This window comes from Melospiza melodia, chromosome 15 (genome assembly GCF_035770615.1).
Source record: "Melospiza melodia melodia isolate bMelMel2 chromosome 15, bMelMel2.pri, whole genome shotgun sequence".
NCBI classification, from domain to species: domain Eukaryota; kingdom Metazoa; phylum Chordata; class Aves; order Passeriformes; family Passerellidae; genus Melospiza; species Melospiza melodia.
This window is the reverse complement of record NC_086208.1, coordinates 18,238,343-18,255,665: the sequence shown is the minus strand read 5'-3', so window position 1 is coordinate 18,255,665 and position 17,323 is coordinate 18,238,343. Positions and strand designations below refer to the sequence as shown.

The 17,323-nt window shown below is 49.3% G+C and overlaps 1 protein-coding gene across 3 annotated transcripts; it reads right to left on the bottom strand.

Annotated features, from left to right (window-relative positions):
* Positions 1 to 164: 164 nt before the first annotated feature.
* Positions 165 to 8,234, bottom strand: LOC134425378 (gonadotropin-releasing hormone II receptor-like). 3 transcript variants are annotated; one of them, XM_063169965.1, is made up of 4 exons: positions 7,743 to 8,234; positions 6,084 to 6,596; positions 5,616 to 5,817; positions 165 to 5,342 (listed from the first exon to the last, which is right to left on the bottom strand). In XM_063169965.1, the coding sequence occupies exons 2-4, from the start codon at positions 6,588 to 6,590 to the stop codon at positions 4,936 to 4,938; spliced, it is 1,116 nt and encodes a 371-aa protein (XP_063026035.1). In that variant the 5' UTR covers positions 6,591 to 6,596; positions 7,743 to 8,234; the 3' UTR covers positions 165 to 4,935. The 3 variants fall into 3 exon arrangements, with proteins under 3 accessions (XP_063026035.1, XP_063026036.1, XP_063026037.1); XM_063169966.1 differs by having other exon boundaries at positions 7,815 to 8,234; XM_063169967.1 differs by having other exon boundaries at positions 6,084 to 6,593; positions 7,815 to 8,234.
* Positions 8,235 to 17,323: the final 9,089 nt, after the last annotated feature.

The window sequence follows — 17,323 nt, the reverse complement described above, 5'->3', positions numbered from 1 at the left end:
TGATTAGTGACTGGGCATGGGGTAATCCCATGAAGACCCAGGGATTCTAGGCAAAGAAAAGTCAGATAGGTGCCACAGTTCAGTCTTGCAGTCCAGCCTTTAGTAGATTTGATATATGCAGATTTTCATTGCACAGTGAACCCTAACCACAACAAAAACCCCAACTCATCACATATTTCCAGCAAATGAGTATGTGATTACTAGCTTACTCATTAAATATTTCAAAGAAAATCTCTTATTTTTCTGATGTTGTTCTGGTACCTAATTGCCAGAAATAATGTCCTGGTAATCAAGTTTTTTAATTCAAGGCTGAGAACAAGTTCATTTACAGCAACCCCTCTTCTTGGTGACTAGAGCTAGACACATTTATCCCGGTTAATTTTGCTGCCAGAACAAATTTATTTATTCACCATACAGCTTGCAAAACAAGAACATTATAATCCAATTCCCCATTGCCTTTAAGAGCCTGTTAATAATGCTCACTGTCAAAGGACACTGCAGCGCCTCAGCCCAAGAAGTGTCCGTGCTAATTATAGCAGAGATTTGCAATTAAAATATACATAAACAAATAATTTATTGTGCAACAGGTTCAACTACTTTATAGTTTACTCCTTGATATTTCAGTGCAGAAACTTGGGGTTTGGGATGTGCAAAGAGGTGGGAATATTTGCCTGTTTTTGTCGTCAGCATGTTATATTAAATGTCGTGCCATGTAAATATACAAGTTTAGGGGAGATAATGTGCCAGCCAGAAAACCTGGAGGTATTTTATGCTGTCTAAAGGATACTGCTTTGTAAAAGCCTGGTTTGTTTGGAAAAAAAACCCCTTCTTTTGGAACAGATGGGCTGTTTGGGGCCCTTTGGAAAAGGAGGAGGTTGAGCAGCAGTTGTGGGATGGCTGTCTGCTGCACTGCAGGGAAAGGCACAAACCTGGGAGCTCCTGAGCCAGATGAAAAGAACACAGCAGGGATTTAAAACTCTTTTCTTTGGGTTTCTTTGCATAGGAAAGTTTCTCAGAGTAAGCAGAAGTAATAATAGTTCCAGGCTATGTCCCCAGAGAGCAAGCATTGTGGGGGCTCATGGCAGACACGCACATCCAGCTCTGCAATGAAATCAGCAGGTATCAAAGGAAAAAAAGAAAAAACAAAAACAAAACCAGCTTTTTCTGCTTTGATCAGTTTGAATAGACCCCAAAAAAGGAGGTGGTTTCAGGTGGGGGCTGATGGATGTGTCTGGAGTATCCCTTGGAGAGCTTGTAGCCCCATTCCTCATGCTCAGGCCTGCAGGGCTTCTGGGCACAGCCTCATCATTGCTTCAGCTCCACAGCTGTGGAGCGAGGCAACAGCAGTGGGAAAATATTTTAAATACATTTAAGGTGCTCAGATCCTACCTAGCAGCCTGGCAAAATACTTAATATCCTACTCCCACGCTTGTTTTCGGAGCTCCCTGCTGATTTCAGCATGTGTTTCCCAACGTGGCGAGGGGCAGTCAGCTGGATTAATGTGGGTATTGTGCTGAGTAACTAACAGTATTATGAATTAACCCAAGGTTTGTGTTAGCCTCTTAAGCCACTTGCGTGGCTCTTTGAACATGCACAGTGCTATAAAAACACTAACGGGGAATGAATCAGAATTTCCTCCCGAACAAAGGGCCGCTGTGTTTGAAGCAGGCGGCCCAGGGTGAGGTCGAGGAGTTGTAAAATACAGAGCTACCTGCTCTTATTAATATGTTCATTACATTACTGTGGTGACTATTACGGAATTGTTACCAAATTAGACAAATCTGATCCTGCCTGGGACTGCAAGAAGTGTGGTAACGTGTTTCCTTGGTGGGAATGAGCAGGTTTTGAGGAAGCAGGAGAATTTTCCTCCAACAAGCATAAATAGATAATAAATATAAAAAGTATTTTCTCTCTCTCTCTATTTTATATATATTTATATACAGAGATCTCAGGAGCCAGCTGAGGAGAAGAGCAGGTGCTGTTGGAGACAAAGGGTTTGAGGCAGTGGGGGGAGAGAGAAGGAAGCACCACAGAAAGCAGAACCACCCCTGGGTTGGGGGGAAAGCGAGACTTGGGGATTCATGCTCCTAAGAAGCGATGCAAGAATCTTGTGCTTTCTAAAGTGTGAGCAAATACAAGAAAAGCAGAATCAGAAATGCAGGAATATACAAACCAGGCCTGGGCTTTGGGCCACCTCTGGCAGGACCCAGACTGATCCCAGCTTCCCCAGGGAGGTGCTGCCCACCTGCTTGCTCCCCCTTCCTGCATGCAGTGGACACATGGCTCAGCAGCACACGTTTCCAGTGACATTTTCCTTCTCTCATAAAAGCTGTCACTTTGGGCACCTTGCCCACACTCCAGACTCCACAAGATGTCACTTTAAACATCAGCAACAGGAGGGAAGGTATGAAAGAGATGGGCAAAAGGAGCAGCACTATGGTGCCTGCAAGAATCCAAAAGAATGTGCCATGCTTCCCCTAAGGACTAAGGTACATATGCTTGCCAGAATTCCCATTTTCCTACTCTTCATAGAGATGTTTTCCAATCTAAATTATTGCAAGATCAGAGTCCCCCTAAAGCCAAACCCACTTTTGCCTTTTCACTGTACCCATGGGGTGTAAAATCCTTCCCACAAGGAAAAAAAAGTATTTCTTGCTCCTCAGAGAAGATCTCTGAGCTCTCCTGTTGCTGGGCAAGAGGAGACGTGTATGAGCAATGTTGTATCTGTTTGCTCCCACTCAGCAAAAAGTGCATGAAGACAATTTTCAGTAGATTAAAGACATTTTCCTACTTATTCAAGGCTTGCCAGAAAACTAACGCACCTTCAAGGTCTGCCTCCCATCAGCAGTACAAACAAAAGAGACCAAAGGAGTGTCTGATGAATAAATTAGCTTCCCCTACTGCAAGCCATTCCCATCACCTTACAAGAAGCCTTTTTTGCCAGTCTGGCATCAGGCACCCCCTGCTCTGTTAGCATTGGGTAATTAACTTTGAGCAGAACGAGCCCAGGAAAGCCAAACTGCGATTACGCATCTCATTGGAGTTTGGATGCTTCCTAAACGGCTCATGCCTGTCCCCTCCAGTTGGTCTGGGCTCCTGCAGTTCTAATTGATTTTTTTTTTTCTCCTTGGGCTACATGTTTAGCATAAATAATAATTAGTACCAGAAGGGCAAGGGCTGGATACCCAAGTGCAGTTCAGCATCACTGTGAGCACTGTGGCTTCCTGTGCCCTCATTGCCCAGCCTCAGCCAGCCTGCAAGGACTGCTTGCCACCCCTCTAATTTCAATAATTTGTTAGCTGGTGAACTGGGAGACCAGTGCAGATCCTTTCTGGCTGATGGGCAGCCAACACCTCTTAGAAACAGGGTTGAGAAAAAGCCCCCTCAGTGCCCAAAGGAGATTTGTTTTCTAGAGGGGAAGACATCTCCCAGCTCCCTACACACGCAACCACAGCAAGACAGGGGTTGTTTTTAAAACAAAGCTCTTTCATCCTGATAAAGTCCAGATGCTCATTCAAAGCTGCAGTGGCCACAAAAATAGCCAAGAAACTGCCTCCTGCCAAGTCCAGAGCTCCTGAGCTGTCCAAAGCTTTAACTAAACTAAGAAAACAACAACCCACCTGGCTTAAAACTGAATTTCTCTTCAAAAGCAAACCCCACATTTAATAACAACCATCAGAGAATGAAAAAAAGAAATAATCCACTATTTCTAATTACCTGGAAAGGACAACACAGTTGAAAAAAACCTCATCTCTTCAACCCACACCCAGAGAAGAGACTTCTGCCTTCACAAGCAACTTTTGGCACTATGGTAGAAAGCAAACAACCCATGTTACTCACCACAGCTCAGCTGATCCCTCCAGAAGTCCTCCTTGCCCTCATTTACCTCCATCTGGCACTAAAGGTGCTGGTGGAGCCCTACCAGCTGCATCCCATCCCTTCCATCATTGGGACACCTCGAACACACCTGTGGGGTGGCTGCACCTGCTCTGCCCCAGCAGAGCTGAGGGGCTGGTGTTGCTTGTGGCAGAGCAAATGTGGCCTGCATGTGGCCTGCAACCTGCCAGCCTGTGCTCTGGACATGGGGACAGAAAGGGGCAGTGTCAGGTCTGGTTCTCATTACCCCAAATACTCTCTCTCCTGGTTTGCCCACAGAGCTGCTGTGTAATGATGTGTCTGTCTGTCTGTACCATCCCCTTCACACCAGAAAACAGTAGCAGGGTCTGTTTTCCCTTCTGGCTCTCTTCAAAAGAGAGAAGAAACCTCACCCCACCCTGCTGTGGTTCTTTGTACCACTCTTGCCTGAGTCCCTCCATCCCCACAGCACTCCCTCCCTGCCCACCATGCCTGGGGTATGAATGCCCCTGCATTAGTCAACCTCCAGATATTTAGATCTTTCTTGTCACACAGCCATGGGAGAACCAGGCAGGTTCTGAGTCAGGAGATCTGAAATTTCCAGAGAGCTTTTTCTACAATGGCTGAAGAAAACAGAGTAAAAGCCTGTGATCACACCTTTGCAGGCTCAGGGTGGCACCATCCATGCAGCTCTACAGCTGGGTGTAGGTGCAAAGGGCACTTGAAGATCAGCCACTCCAGAGACATGACCTGGGCCACAGAGGAGATGGTAAATTTCCTCCCAGAGGTTGATGCTGGAAGTGTGGAGAAGCTTGATCCCAGAATCAGGGCTGGAGCATGTGTCAGGTACATGTTTTTCTAGTTGTCACACCACTGCCAGAATACAGCAGAACGACCAGAAATACCCCCAAATTTTTCACCCTGAGTACAGGAAGAAGACACATTCTCATTTTCTGGCCAGAAATCCTCACCCACTAAAGGTGAGTAGGGAACCTTGTCATGACAGTCTCCAAAATGGTCTTACAGGACAAAATAGTCCCAAAGCTGTGCTTGCCATCCCCTTGTGGGTATATGTCTTCATCAGACCGTGCTGACAGTTGTCCCATTGGAGCCCCCTGATGCCACCCCACCATTTGCAGCACCATCCTTGGTGTTCTTCTCTGAGGCTGAGATGGGTTTGTGTCTCTTTTGCCTGATGATGGCTGTTTCAATGCCCCTGAGACACAGCTGCACGTCCTCCCGAAAGGAAGGGGTGTACAGTCCATAAATGATAGGGTCAGTGCAGGTGTGCAGCAGGCCAAAGAGGAAGAAGCTGTGGTTGACATACTCTGGCATCTTCTGGATCATGGCTGGCTGGAACCAGTACCACAAGCCCAGGAGATAGTAAGGGGTCCAGCAGATGATGAAGGTGGCAACAATCACTATGGTCATCTTGAGAGTCTTCATGCGTGCCTTGGAGATGTGTTCATTTTGGTTTCTTGTCAAACCTGCCAAGGAGAGTCAAAAAGATAATTGAAGATAGGGGAAAACCAAAACAACATAACCATCCATGACTCTGCTTCTGACAGAGAGGGAAGACCATCTCATAATCTGGTCCGTGTCCCACAGGAAGCAGAAGACAGCAAGGGCTGGGGTCAATAAGTGTGCAAAACCTCTTAGCTGGTTTGTGCAAAACTTCTTAGCTTTCAAAGGATGTTGTGACACACCCAACAATTCCAGGATAGAGAAGTTCAGTCATTTAAGGGCTAGGATCTACTTACCTTTATTGACCTTTAGCTGCTTACTGATCTCCCAAAGGATGCGGATGTAGCAGACGATCATGACGCTCAGGGGGGTGATGTAGAGGGTGGTGAAGGTGAACATGTTGTAGACAGTTTCCTCCCAGTGTGCTCGGAAGCTCCCATGAGTAACACACTGGGTGAAATTCCTTCCTGGGATTGTGTTCAAGTGGAAGAGGAAAAGCTGAAATGGAGAACCAAATAAAAGCTCAGAAAGAATTTGGAATAGAGCACCACATCCTAGAGATGCTGCTGGCTGTGCATGGAGAGCACCTTCCTGCTGGTGTCAGACTGGGAGACAGGCTCTGGGCACCAAACTCATGCCTTATTCTGGTGCCTGTGAAGTCCATGGATTGGGATGGACTGGGTTGGGGATGTTGGGACGGAGAAGCCTTTTTCCAAAACCACCCCAGCCTAGGCAAACTCCATGGGGAGCACACTGAACTTTACCTGGGGCAGAGCCAGGAGCACGCTGCCAGCCCAGGCAGCACGGAGCAGCATCCCGTTGCGGCGGTGAGCACGGGAGAAGGGATGGAGGATGGCTGCGTGCCGGTCCAGGCTGATGACCACCAGTACCAGGGCAGCAGCATACATAGCAAAGAGCTTGAGGAAGTTGAGGATCTTGCAGGAGATGTCCCCTCCATACCACTGCACTGTCACGTTCCATGCTGCATCCAGAGGCATCACCATCACTGTCACCAGCAGGTCGGCCAGCGCCAGGCTGAGGATCAGTGGCTGCACGTGGGATTTCCTCCTCTTCCTCAGCAGGCTGCCCAGCACGGCTGCATTGCTGCCTGCTGCCAGCAGGAAGAAGATGGCTGTGATGATCACACGGACCTTGGCTGCTTGGGTGAACCGGGGCTCCACCCAGTACTGGGGGAACGCAGAGGCCGAGACATTGGTGTCCTCCTGCGTGGTGGGGCAGTGGGGAGATGCAGGGAGCTGCTCCTCGCTCATCCCCTGCTGAAACACAAGCAGCAAAGTGAACCCCATCTTAGGGGCTGTGTAGTGCTGCAGCTTCAACAAAAGTGGGGAGATGGTGGGATCTGCACTGGAGGTACCAGCAGCAGTCTGTCCCATTCCGTCTTGTCCCATCCTGTCCCTGCCTGTCCCCTCTGTGTTGCCCATTTTGCAAAGTCACTGAGTCCCCCCACCACAGTGACCTAGCCTGGCCACCCTCTCTGGCTGTAGCTACAGTGACTGCTCACACAGACATATATTTTTAGCTCTTTGCAAGGTGGCTGAGCAGCTGGGAAAGCAGGAGTGGTGGCCAGGACCATGGAACCAGTCACTGTCTGCCAGCATCCTGCTGGGAATAGGTCATACCAGAGCTGGCTGAGCCTGTGCTGGGGCAGCTGTGCTCGGTTCAAGGACTCGTCCTTCCAAAGGGAGTTTGTAAGCAGGGCTCAGTTTTTTAGAAACCCCAGAGCCCTTCCCATTAGTGTGTTAAACCTTAATTATCTACCTCCATTTCAAGTGCCAGATCTGGGGTCATGGGCAGGAGCAGCTGGGGGTGACCAGGCAGGAGAAGGGGCATCCCACACTGTCCAGAGTCTTACAGTGGCTCCTGGGAGAGGATCACAGTGGCATTTAGCAGGCTGGACCTTCCCAGGACCCAAGCAGCACCAGCACAACACCTCTGTCCCTTTCCCTTCTGGAGGCAAAGCAGGAGGAGGAGGGAAAGGTAGAACCCTCCCTAAAACAGGGGTGGCTGGGGAGTGATGAGCAGTGAGGTTGTCCCCCACGCTTGATTTCATTGCCCTTTTTACCCGAGTAGAACTCATGTTTTAAGGACACAGACACTTTCAGTTCCTGTGGTCACAAGCTGTTTACAGTCCCAGCTGCAGGTACAGCACATCTCCTACTGTTTCAAGCACCTTCCTGTTTGCTGATTCCAAAATAAAGTATTCCTTACCTTTGTACAAATAACAGGAACAGCAGAGATCAAATCTATCTCCCCAGTTCTGCAACAACACCTTGCTGCAATGAGCCCTCCTCCAGCCCCACCACACCCCCCTGAGCCCCCTTCCCCTTGCTTCCTTCACCCCTCCCTCCCCAAAGATCAAGTGAACAAACAAGCAGCAAAAAGAAAGAACAGCTAAAAAGTACCAAGTTGCTTCTCTGGAAGAAACGAGAAATCCGAGAGCAGGTCAGGATTTATCCCAGCTGACGGGAACATACCTGGCATACGCATGCCCTGATGCTGAGAGAAGATGCTCCGCGTCTTTCCCACGGGTCCCCCTCCGCTGCGGTGCTGAGTCAGGATGCTCCAACGTTTCCTTGCATCAGATCCCTGCAACAAACCTTGAAGCAGTAAAATCTCCCCTTGCCAGCAGGCAAGCCAGGAGCGACGCTGCTGTTAGCACAGGCATATGCAGGCATCTGGAGATGGGAATGCTGCTGCAAACACTCCCTGCACCTGCAAACCAGGAGTGGGGCACACCGAGGCAGGCACCCATGGGCAGCCTGGCTCAGGCAGCCACCATCAGCCCTGCCCTTGTAAGCTTAATGAGCTGCCCACTTAATGAGCAGGCAGTGGGGATGATGACAAAGCTGCTGTAATGCAAGAAACAGCCAAAATTCAAAACGTTGTGGCCAAACGTGGCTCTATCAGGGATAAGTGCCAACACTCCCTGTACTGGTTTGCTATAAATACAGGAGAATGAGTTAATTATCCTGGGAGTTAGTGATGAACGTCCCGTTGCTCAGACAACCAAGAAACTCGCAGACACGCGCACACACGCACCTCAGAGATGCTCCTGGACCACACGGGTCCAGGGAAGCATCACAGGTACATGCTTGGACTGGAAATGCTGCAAGGAGGGAATTAATAAGAGGAAATGTGGTTCATTTTGCCATTTTAATGAATACGCTTTTTTTCCTGCAGTCTATCAGTTTCCATCTGGTTCTTTCTGTATTTCTTGCAGCATAACACAGTGAGAGGGGAAGGACCTTGGGAGGGACAAAGAGCTCAAAAGAGCTTAAAAAATATGAAGTGCAATGTGAGGACAGGGAGGGAAACTGAGGACATCCTGCTCTTCTGGAGCTGTGGGGGTGAAAGAGGGACAGCCCCAAGCCCTGCTGGGGCCAGCACTGGCAAACACACTCCCAGGGGTTTCACTGGGACTTTATTGACATGCAGACAGACCTTCACATTTTCCAGGCTATTAAATTAAAGAGTCCATGATATACAGGTCCCTGCAGATCCCGGGCTGGCAGTGGTGGCTCTGCATTGTTCCCCAAGAGGAGGAGATTCCCTTTCTGGAATAGGTTTTCCATTATTAAAACTACTCCCACTTATTTCAGGAGGAAACGCCTGAGCTCTGAGGGTGGTTGCACCATCTCTGAGGCTGCTGTGCTAGCAGGAGTGTTCCTGGGCACAAGTAGAAAAGATATCTTCCCCTTTTCCAATTTGACTCTTAAACCTTTGTGGGTTTAAGAGTCAACTTGTGTGGCAGAGGAACCAGCTCCTGAGACCAGTGCTGCAGGCACTGGACCATGTTTGCCCTGGAATCCTCTAAACTCTCCATCACTTCTGCATGGAGCTGTCAAAAGGGATCAGGAATGAAACTCTGCTCAGAGTCACAGAGAGCAGCTCCTACATATGTAGTGCTTTCCACACAGGGGGAAAGAGGAAAGCAGACCCTGCTGGCACTGCCAGCGAGCACCAGCCAGCCCTGCCACATAGGATGGGACTATCCCCATCACCTCCTTACCTGACAGGGGCATCACCCACCAGTGCCTTGGAAACAAGCCTGGCCCTTGGAGGACAAATACCACAAAATCTGCACAGAAGTTGGGTGGGAGCCTGTTTGTTCCAGCAGCCACCTCCTCCTGACATTAGGCTCCTGCTTAAAGCTGAGATTAATTAGGCCCCACACACTCATCCTTATTTTCTTTTCATTTAGCCCTTTGCACCTGCATGAAAGCAATTAAGTAGCAAGTCAGGAATGTATTCCCTGTTTGTCCTTCATCCTGGCCGATGGCCTTCTTGTCTAGAAATGTCCTCTCCATCCCTGGCTGTATGATGCAAGAGAGGGACAGGATTTTTCTTGGGAATTGTAAGCCTTGCTCATGACACAACAAAGCCTTTAGTCCTGTTTGGAGAGGATTTTTTTAGCATACCATCACACAGAAATGTCCTGGGCATGCATTAGCAATAAGTCTTATTTTAAGGGTGGGGTCCCTTATTGAAATGACTGCTTTTCTCCAGCATTTGCACAGTAACCCCCTTGTGTTTTCTCTCTTTTTTTCTTTTGCTCATCTCCTCAAAGGTCAGTTTGGATGTTGTCTGCATGGCAGCCTTCAGCCGAATCTCTGAACACTGGTTTAACGATCAGAGAGTTTTGGTGTCCAGGATTAGGAAACAGTGCTGGCAGGCAGGGCTTGTTTCCATACATCCCAGCTTGGCTCTTCCCGAAATCTCCTCCTCTTGGGATGCTGCCCCAGTACATCCCCAGAGCTGCAGTCCAGTGCTGGGTCATGAGGGGACAGAGCTTCCCCCAGCGTCTCCAAATAGGATTGATCCCCCCAAATCCACATGGATCATCCCAGGATGCTGGAAAAAACAGAAATCAGGAACCACACTGGGTGATACAGTTCCAGTGACAATTTCTGCATGAGCAAACCTTGAATAAAAATGCAAGTGCTGTGTTTTTCCATCAGACACCCTGTATATACTGGGATCTATCTCATCAAGAGAGAACAGCAGTGTGGGATATAATTTCCATTAACCTATAGCAAACACAGGGCAGGGAACCTGCTTCTGTTTATTCTGATAAATCACTGCTGGGGGCTTGGCTTCCCAAAGAGAAAAACTTGTATTTTCCTCTCTGAGAGAAACTCCAGCTGCTGGTTGTTGTGGGGGGTGAGGATGGGAGATTCTTTTGCTGGACTCATCACCCACACCCTCCCTCCAGGCAGGTGCTTCTGCCAGGCTGGGTGCCCAAAACCTTCCCTTTATTCAGAAAAATCTCATGATTTCAGAGTGTTTTTAATGCTGGGGATTCTTTTCCCCCCCTGCAATTCTTCTCCTCCTTCTCCAAACCTTGAATTGTCTTAGGAGCTGCTCATCCAAGGAAATTTTTGTCTCATACTGGACTCGAAACAGAAAGTCTAGTCAGGGACATCTGACATGCAATGTTTTTGTGAGTAAATACCAGCGTCCATGAAGTCATTTCCCGGGGTTAGAAATGAGCTCACCTCTGGAACAGCTTCTCTTCTTACCCAAAGTTCACAAGTCAAGCGATTGGGAAGCTCCCAGTTTTCAGCCTTTTCATTAAATAACAGCATGATAAAAATTAGCATGGTGCCACTGTGCTGTAAGTTACAAACAGGTCTGAAACAGGGCATCACCCAAAATTCCCCAAAATCTCTGCAGCAAAAGACAGAGACACAAAGCCCAGTGATCACCAGGGATAAACCAGCACCTCATTCTGCCTGCTCAGCCAGCCCTGGCTGCTCTGTTGAACCTGCCAAGGAGGGATGGTAATTGCTGCCCCTCCTGGGGATAATCTGGATCACTCCATCCCCCTCCTAAAAACCTGTGTTTAAAGCAGAGGGAGAGATCTGTCCTGCCTTCCTGGCTCAATTACTTGGTAAACTGTGCCTTTAGACTATTTCTTGGTGAGACAATGCTCTGTTTCTGATTCAGCTTTGTATATCAAAACCTCACTGATAAAAACCCTTCTTGGGGGTTTCACACCATGGGACAGGGGTACCAGGAAAAACATGCTCAAACCTGCTGCAATTCCCACCTTTCGATAGCCCAGGCTGGTGCTCCTGATGCTGCTGAGCTCAGATGCCCAGAGCATCATTCCCAGTGATTCCCCAAATTTACATCTTTCCACTCAGAGCTGCTCTCAGGGTCTTTCCTCAATCTTTCACCAGGACATGTCAACCTAAGTAACATCCCTTTCCTCATCTCTAAACTGGAAAAGAAAGAGGATGGAATTTATCATCTCAGACCAGATCCTGAGGTCAAGCCTGAAGAAACATGGTGGGATCTGGTGCCGAGCCCTTTCTGCTCAACACCAAGGGATAAAATCTGGTGTTGTGTGTGCATCACTCTCCCACTCAGCTGAGCTTCCCTACAGCAGCTTTGCTTTCCTGTCCAGGCTGGAATTTATTTGGAGAGGAAATTATTTGGGAACTTTCACCTGGTACCCCAGTCCCCAGTCAAGCAAGAAAATCACCCACAGGGTCAGCGGAGGGGCCATGGGTCCCCTTCAGCTTCAGCATGCACTGACCCAGTCAGGGCTCTCACTGCCCTAGCGGGATATTTTTTTTGAGCTGGAAGAAATTATGAAATGCCAATGTTTTCGTTGTGACTAACCATGGAAGTGAACAATTTTGCCCTTGTTTTTGGACAGGGTTTAGTGGCTCTCCTTGCCTTTGCCTTCTGTGCCCTCTTTTATCCTCTGCTTTTTTATTCCTTGTGGGACCTGTCCATAGTGTTGCTCCAAATATCCTCCTCCCTCCAAACTCTCAAATAGGATTGTATGTCCCAAGGCCATATTTTGGTGCTCCCTTTGGATGCTCCTTCCCAAACACTGCCAAATTCAAGAGCTGCTCTCCTTTGTTGCACTAGGGGAGAGGTGAGATGTGGGGAAAGCTGACATCCCTGTGGGACCCTTGTCAGTTACACAGGGCATGAAGGAGCAAAAAGCAGGGAACACCTCCCCTGACTCCTCTTTCTCATGAGCTTCATATCTCCAAGCAGTTTTCAAAGCTTAAAGATACTCCTGGGTGAACTTTATGCAGGCACATGATCCTTCTCTATGCTTTTAGGAAAGGATCAGTTTCTGGGTGGGGAAAGATACCATCAATGCTAAATTTGATGAGCCAGAGGGATATAATTTCTGCTCCCCAAATCTGCTTTTACCCTCCCTCAAGCAATCTGCTCTGAGCCAAGCTATGGGGCTGCAGGAAGCCAGTGATTGTCCCTTAGGAGGAGCATCAGTGCTGACATCTCCCCCCATGCAGATTTGGCTTCCCAGGGAGGTGTTTCTGGGAGCCAGCATTCAAGTTGCTCCTGTCGTTTCTCTGCAGAAGTGCTCATCTCCCACGCTGCCTTCGCAATCTGCTCCCTGCAATTTTTGTCTCAGATGGGACAAGGTGTTCACAGCAGGAGCTGCCAGGCCTTCCTCCAGCAGCTCTTGGCCCCACCAAAGCCTCTGGTGTGCTCCCGGCAAACACACATTTACCCTGCAGCGAAAGCTGATCTGGCCACGTATTCCAGGGGGAATCCCAGCAGCGCTGCAATTAGCTCGGCAGAGAGCGGCTCTTCCAAGCATGTCCTTGGCATAGTGCATGAGGTCATGAGATACTTTACATCTCCGGTCGCCCCCATGACCACAGGCACTCCAGGAAGGGGAGGCATTTCCATGCTCTCTTTTGCCAGTGGGGATGCTGGCAAACCCTTTTGGAGCTGAAAGCTGGGGCTGGATCAACCCCGATTAGCCCAGCCCAGGCACGGCCCCATTGCAGAAATTAACCTGACAGAAATTCCCACATGGTTCAACAAGGAGTGCCCACTGCCCTCACGGCTCCATCTCTTTCTGTCCATCCCATGTAGAGGCTCATCCAAACACTAAAAAACACTTCTTAACTCAAAGCTTCACTTTCACTGCCATCACTGTTGCCTCTGGTCTGACTTACACAGCCTACACCTCTCCAATGTGCTGCCAAATAGAATAAAGGCAAACTGGAAGAACCAAGCCTCAAGTGTGTGATCTGCACATTCATGGATCAGGCAGGATTTTGCTGGGTTTTAGGAAAAACTGGCTGATGTTTTGCTGGTGTAAATCACTGCAAACCTGCCCACTTCAACTTGGTTTATAGCAAGAATATGGAAGAAAAGGCCCAAATGAGACCACGATCGCCATCCCATGTGTGGGAGGCTGCTCCCTATGCCAGCATGGGTGCACAGCCTGGAGTGCATCCCAGCCCAAAGCCAATACCCATAAACAGGAGCAATAAATCAAGGATTTCTTCAGGAGAAATGAATTACCCAAATCAACATGGACTTTGACACAGGATGGTCTTTGTCCACCCAACCCTGTCCAGAGTTAAAGCAAACAGCTGGTGGACTGTGGGTTGGAGCTCTGCTCCTGCCCTTCCTTTGCAGTGTAAATGTCCCCATTGAGGTGCTGTCCTGGCTTGGACCTGGCCACATTCCCATTCACGCCTGTTCCCATCCTGCAACCACTTTTACATCATTGATCAGAGGTTGTGCAATAGCTCAGGCCCTGCCACATCTGTGGGCAGGATGTTCCCCACACCATGGTGCTGCCCTGCAAGTGTCCCTGAGCAGTTAAAGCTCCAGGGAGAGACTGGGATATCCATTATTCATGGAGGGCTTGAAAATAATGGCCTTCTTCATCTCAAAGAGAGTTTCTAAATGAGTCAGTATTCTTATCTTAATTTCCCCAGCTCAGACACTTAATTAAAAAGGGATTCACTATTGAGGCACTTCTGGTGCTCTCACAGCATCATGGTTTCTGCCTCTCCAGGCTCTGATGGGAAGGAGAGACAGCAGATATGGCCATGGCCATAGGAGGGAAATACCAGTGAGACCCTTCTGCAGTCCAGGACATCCCAGTGAGCAGTGAATCCCTCCCCAGGGTACATGGGTCTATTTGTGTGCAGCAGGGTGGAAGGTGACAGTCCCTGGGCACTCCAACAGCAAATATGCCCTGCAAAAGCACTAGCAAAAGCCCTTTTCCTTTACAGATGGAATCATGGAACAGAGGGCACTCTTTTACATGTCAGAAGTCAGTTGTGTTGTGCTGGTGCCAGCGGATATGTGGGGGCTTACCCCGTGGAACAGACCCCACAACCAGCACAGGCACTTACTGTCTCCTCAGTCCTGGCTCTTTCACCACTGCAGAAAAAACCTTCCTGAACTCCAGAGCTAAAATCAGCTCTTCCCTGGATCCTGGCTCTCCTGGTGTCCCCACTGTGTGCTGCCTTTTGTATCTGTTCCATAAATGATGTTTATGGAGCTGAGCACCACTGAGCCCCAGTAGAAGATTTAGCTCCCAAGCAAATCCTTTCAGAGGGGAAAAAGGTCCACTCACTCCTTCTCTCCCAGTCATAGCCTGTAAATCCTCATCCGCACAATGAAAACAAATTCCAGTAATTCATTTTTTTGGCTCTTTTCCAAAGATTTTAGGCAGCTGGAGTGCAATTTTGTGCTGATGAAGCGGTGGAGGAAGGCTTAAGTGAAACAATATTGTGGTGGCTGCGAGGTTTGCTGGTGTTTCAGAGCTCAGAGGGAACCTCAGGGACCTGCCACATCTCCAAGTTCTCCTACAAACCATGGAAATCACCACTCCGGCTCCTGGGATAGCAAAACAGGATTTAAAAAACAACATTAGCCACCCCTGGAGCATGGCTGGAGAAGTGCCGGGAGCCAAGTGCTTAATGAAATCCCAGCTCCCAACTCTCCCTTCTAAACCACGCAAACTTCCCCAAAGTGTTTGGGATGGAACAAAGTCATCAATCAGTTATTTTAACTCCCATCTCCGTAAACAGAAGCAAGCCCAGAAACATGCAGCAGGGGAAAATAACCGTCAGCTCCCTTTGGCGGAGTGGGGAGGGCGCAGGGAGGGAGGACGAGGGCAGCCGGCAGGGAATTAGGCATGGCCTTGGCCCAAAAGTGGATTTATGGGCCCCACAGAGCATTTTGCAGACCCCACAGCCTGCAAATTCCGCATGCAGCCCTGAGAGCAGCCCCTGCAGCCCTGCCATCTCCCTGGCATGGTACAGTTGGCTTTTGGAGATGGCCACTCTGCCCATGCTGTACTAGAAATGGTGGGAGGCATGAAGAACCAGGATGAGCATTACCAGCCAGCTTTCCCCTGGATTTACAGATGACCATAAGAAAAGTTATGGATACAACCACAAAGGAGTGTGGGGAGGGAGATGCTGCTGGCACCATCTGCTGTCACACTCCTCTGACACTGCCCCAGCCTCAGCACTGGTCAGAGGCAGCATTAAGCATGGCAGCATTCACATAAAGACCTTATGGCTTTGACATTACACATCAGTGATGAAACCATGGAAAAAAACCATGAGATTTGGGTAGGCTCCCCAGCATTAATCCAGAAGGGGAATGAGTCCAAGAGGCTGTGGATCTGTTATCTGATGGGAAGGAACAGCCTTAGGCAGCTGAAGCCACTGGTGATGGGCAGAAAGACAGGAGCAGTTTGGTCAGGGATGCATCCCTGTCACTGGCCACAGGTACTACAGCCCTGCAGACCACCCCAGGCATGGGGCAGACCCTCTCCACCCCATGCCTTGGGCCATTGTTCACCTCCAGGCAGATGGAAAGCCTCTCCCAGAACCAGTGGTGCTCGGCACTGGGAACATCTGGGGCTCTTCTCATGCTGTCCCCTCCAAAGTCAGCCACGTGTCAGAGCTGCAGCAAGGGATAGTCAAGCCAAGAGAGACTGTACAAATGAACTGTTCAAGAGACTTGGGGTTTGCATGGACTCACAGGTCCCAGACCTGCTCCTAAATCCACACACGTCTCCAGAGCTTGTCTTGAAAGAGACATGCTAGAGAGAAAACAGCCACGCTGAGGAGGCTGCAAAATCCCCTGCAGAAATGCCTGCACCAGGACTGGGTTAGAGCTACCATCCCATTTCCCTAATGTAAGGAATAACAGTTTATTCCTTTTGCAGAACAGCACATTTCCTTACTCAGCAGTGCGACCCATAAAAATCGATGCCAGGATATAGGCAAGCAGCTGGTGGGACTGGAGATGTCTTGCCAAGGCTTCGGTGCTGGGCTTAGTGTGGGTCAGCCATGGTGGGAGGTGGGTTCCATCTGGGGAAGATGAATTCCTTGCTCTCTGCCTCAGCACCTTTCCCACATCTTGTCCTCATCACAGAGGAGAAACACAGATGATCTTCATGTTTATGTCAGAGGTCTGGAGCTTCCAGCTCACTGGGCACTCTCTGTCCACCATATAAACATTCTGCCATTTTTGGCACACCTCAGGTGTTTTTTCCTTTTCCCTTGTAAACATAAACAGGAGCTGGTGTAGGTCACCGCTGATTATTTTTTATGTGACATCTTGATCTGTGTTCCTCCTGCACCACTCCCTCTGGCAGCAGGGCTCACAAGGATTACTAGGAGGCAGCTTGGGACACCACTGACCCCCACTGGCTGCCCCAACACCCATGCCCATCTTTTGGGGGTTGCTCCTGACACATACAGCCCATGCTTTCACACCACATTCCTGCAGCAACCATCTGCAGTCCAGTGGCTCCAGGGCTGCATGCATGGGTGGCAGTCACTTGCACAAGGCCACGTGCTTTGTCAACACCCAGGAGCCCTGTGTCCACAGACACTTGCTACAAGTTACATGAGAAAAATGCAGCTGCAGAGGGAGGAAAAGCCTGGAAGGCTGAAGCCAGACTGGGGCAAGCAGGAAACTCTGGTTAGGGGTCATTGCTAGATCTCCCCATGGATTGAGATGCAGTCACATTTTTTTACAAGGATGGTCCTGCCTCTGCAGCTCTGTGCTACCCTGGGTGTTCAAACCAATCCCACTGGCTTTGTCCCACATCCTCACATCCCCACAGCATCCTCATCTGATCCCTGCCAGAGCCAGCACAGGGGCAGAGGTGGGCAGGCAGAGCAGGGAATGGTGCCCAGCTGAGTCCACACCTGCAAAATGG

Coding starts and splice junctions, on each gene's coding strand:
- LOC134425378 (XM_063169965.1), bottom strand. CDS start 6,590: ATGAGCGAGGAGCAGCTCCCTGCATCTCCCCACTGCCCCACCACGCAG. Junction 5,818..6,083: donor TGCTCCTGGCTCTGCCCCAG/GTAAAGTTCAGT, acceptor TCTCCATTTCAG/CTTTTCCTCTTCCACTTGAA. Junction 5,343..5,615: donor GCAGCTAAAGGTCAATAAAG/GTAAGTAGATCC, acceptor TCTCCTTGGCAG/GTTTGACAAGAAACCAAAAT.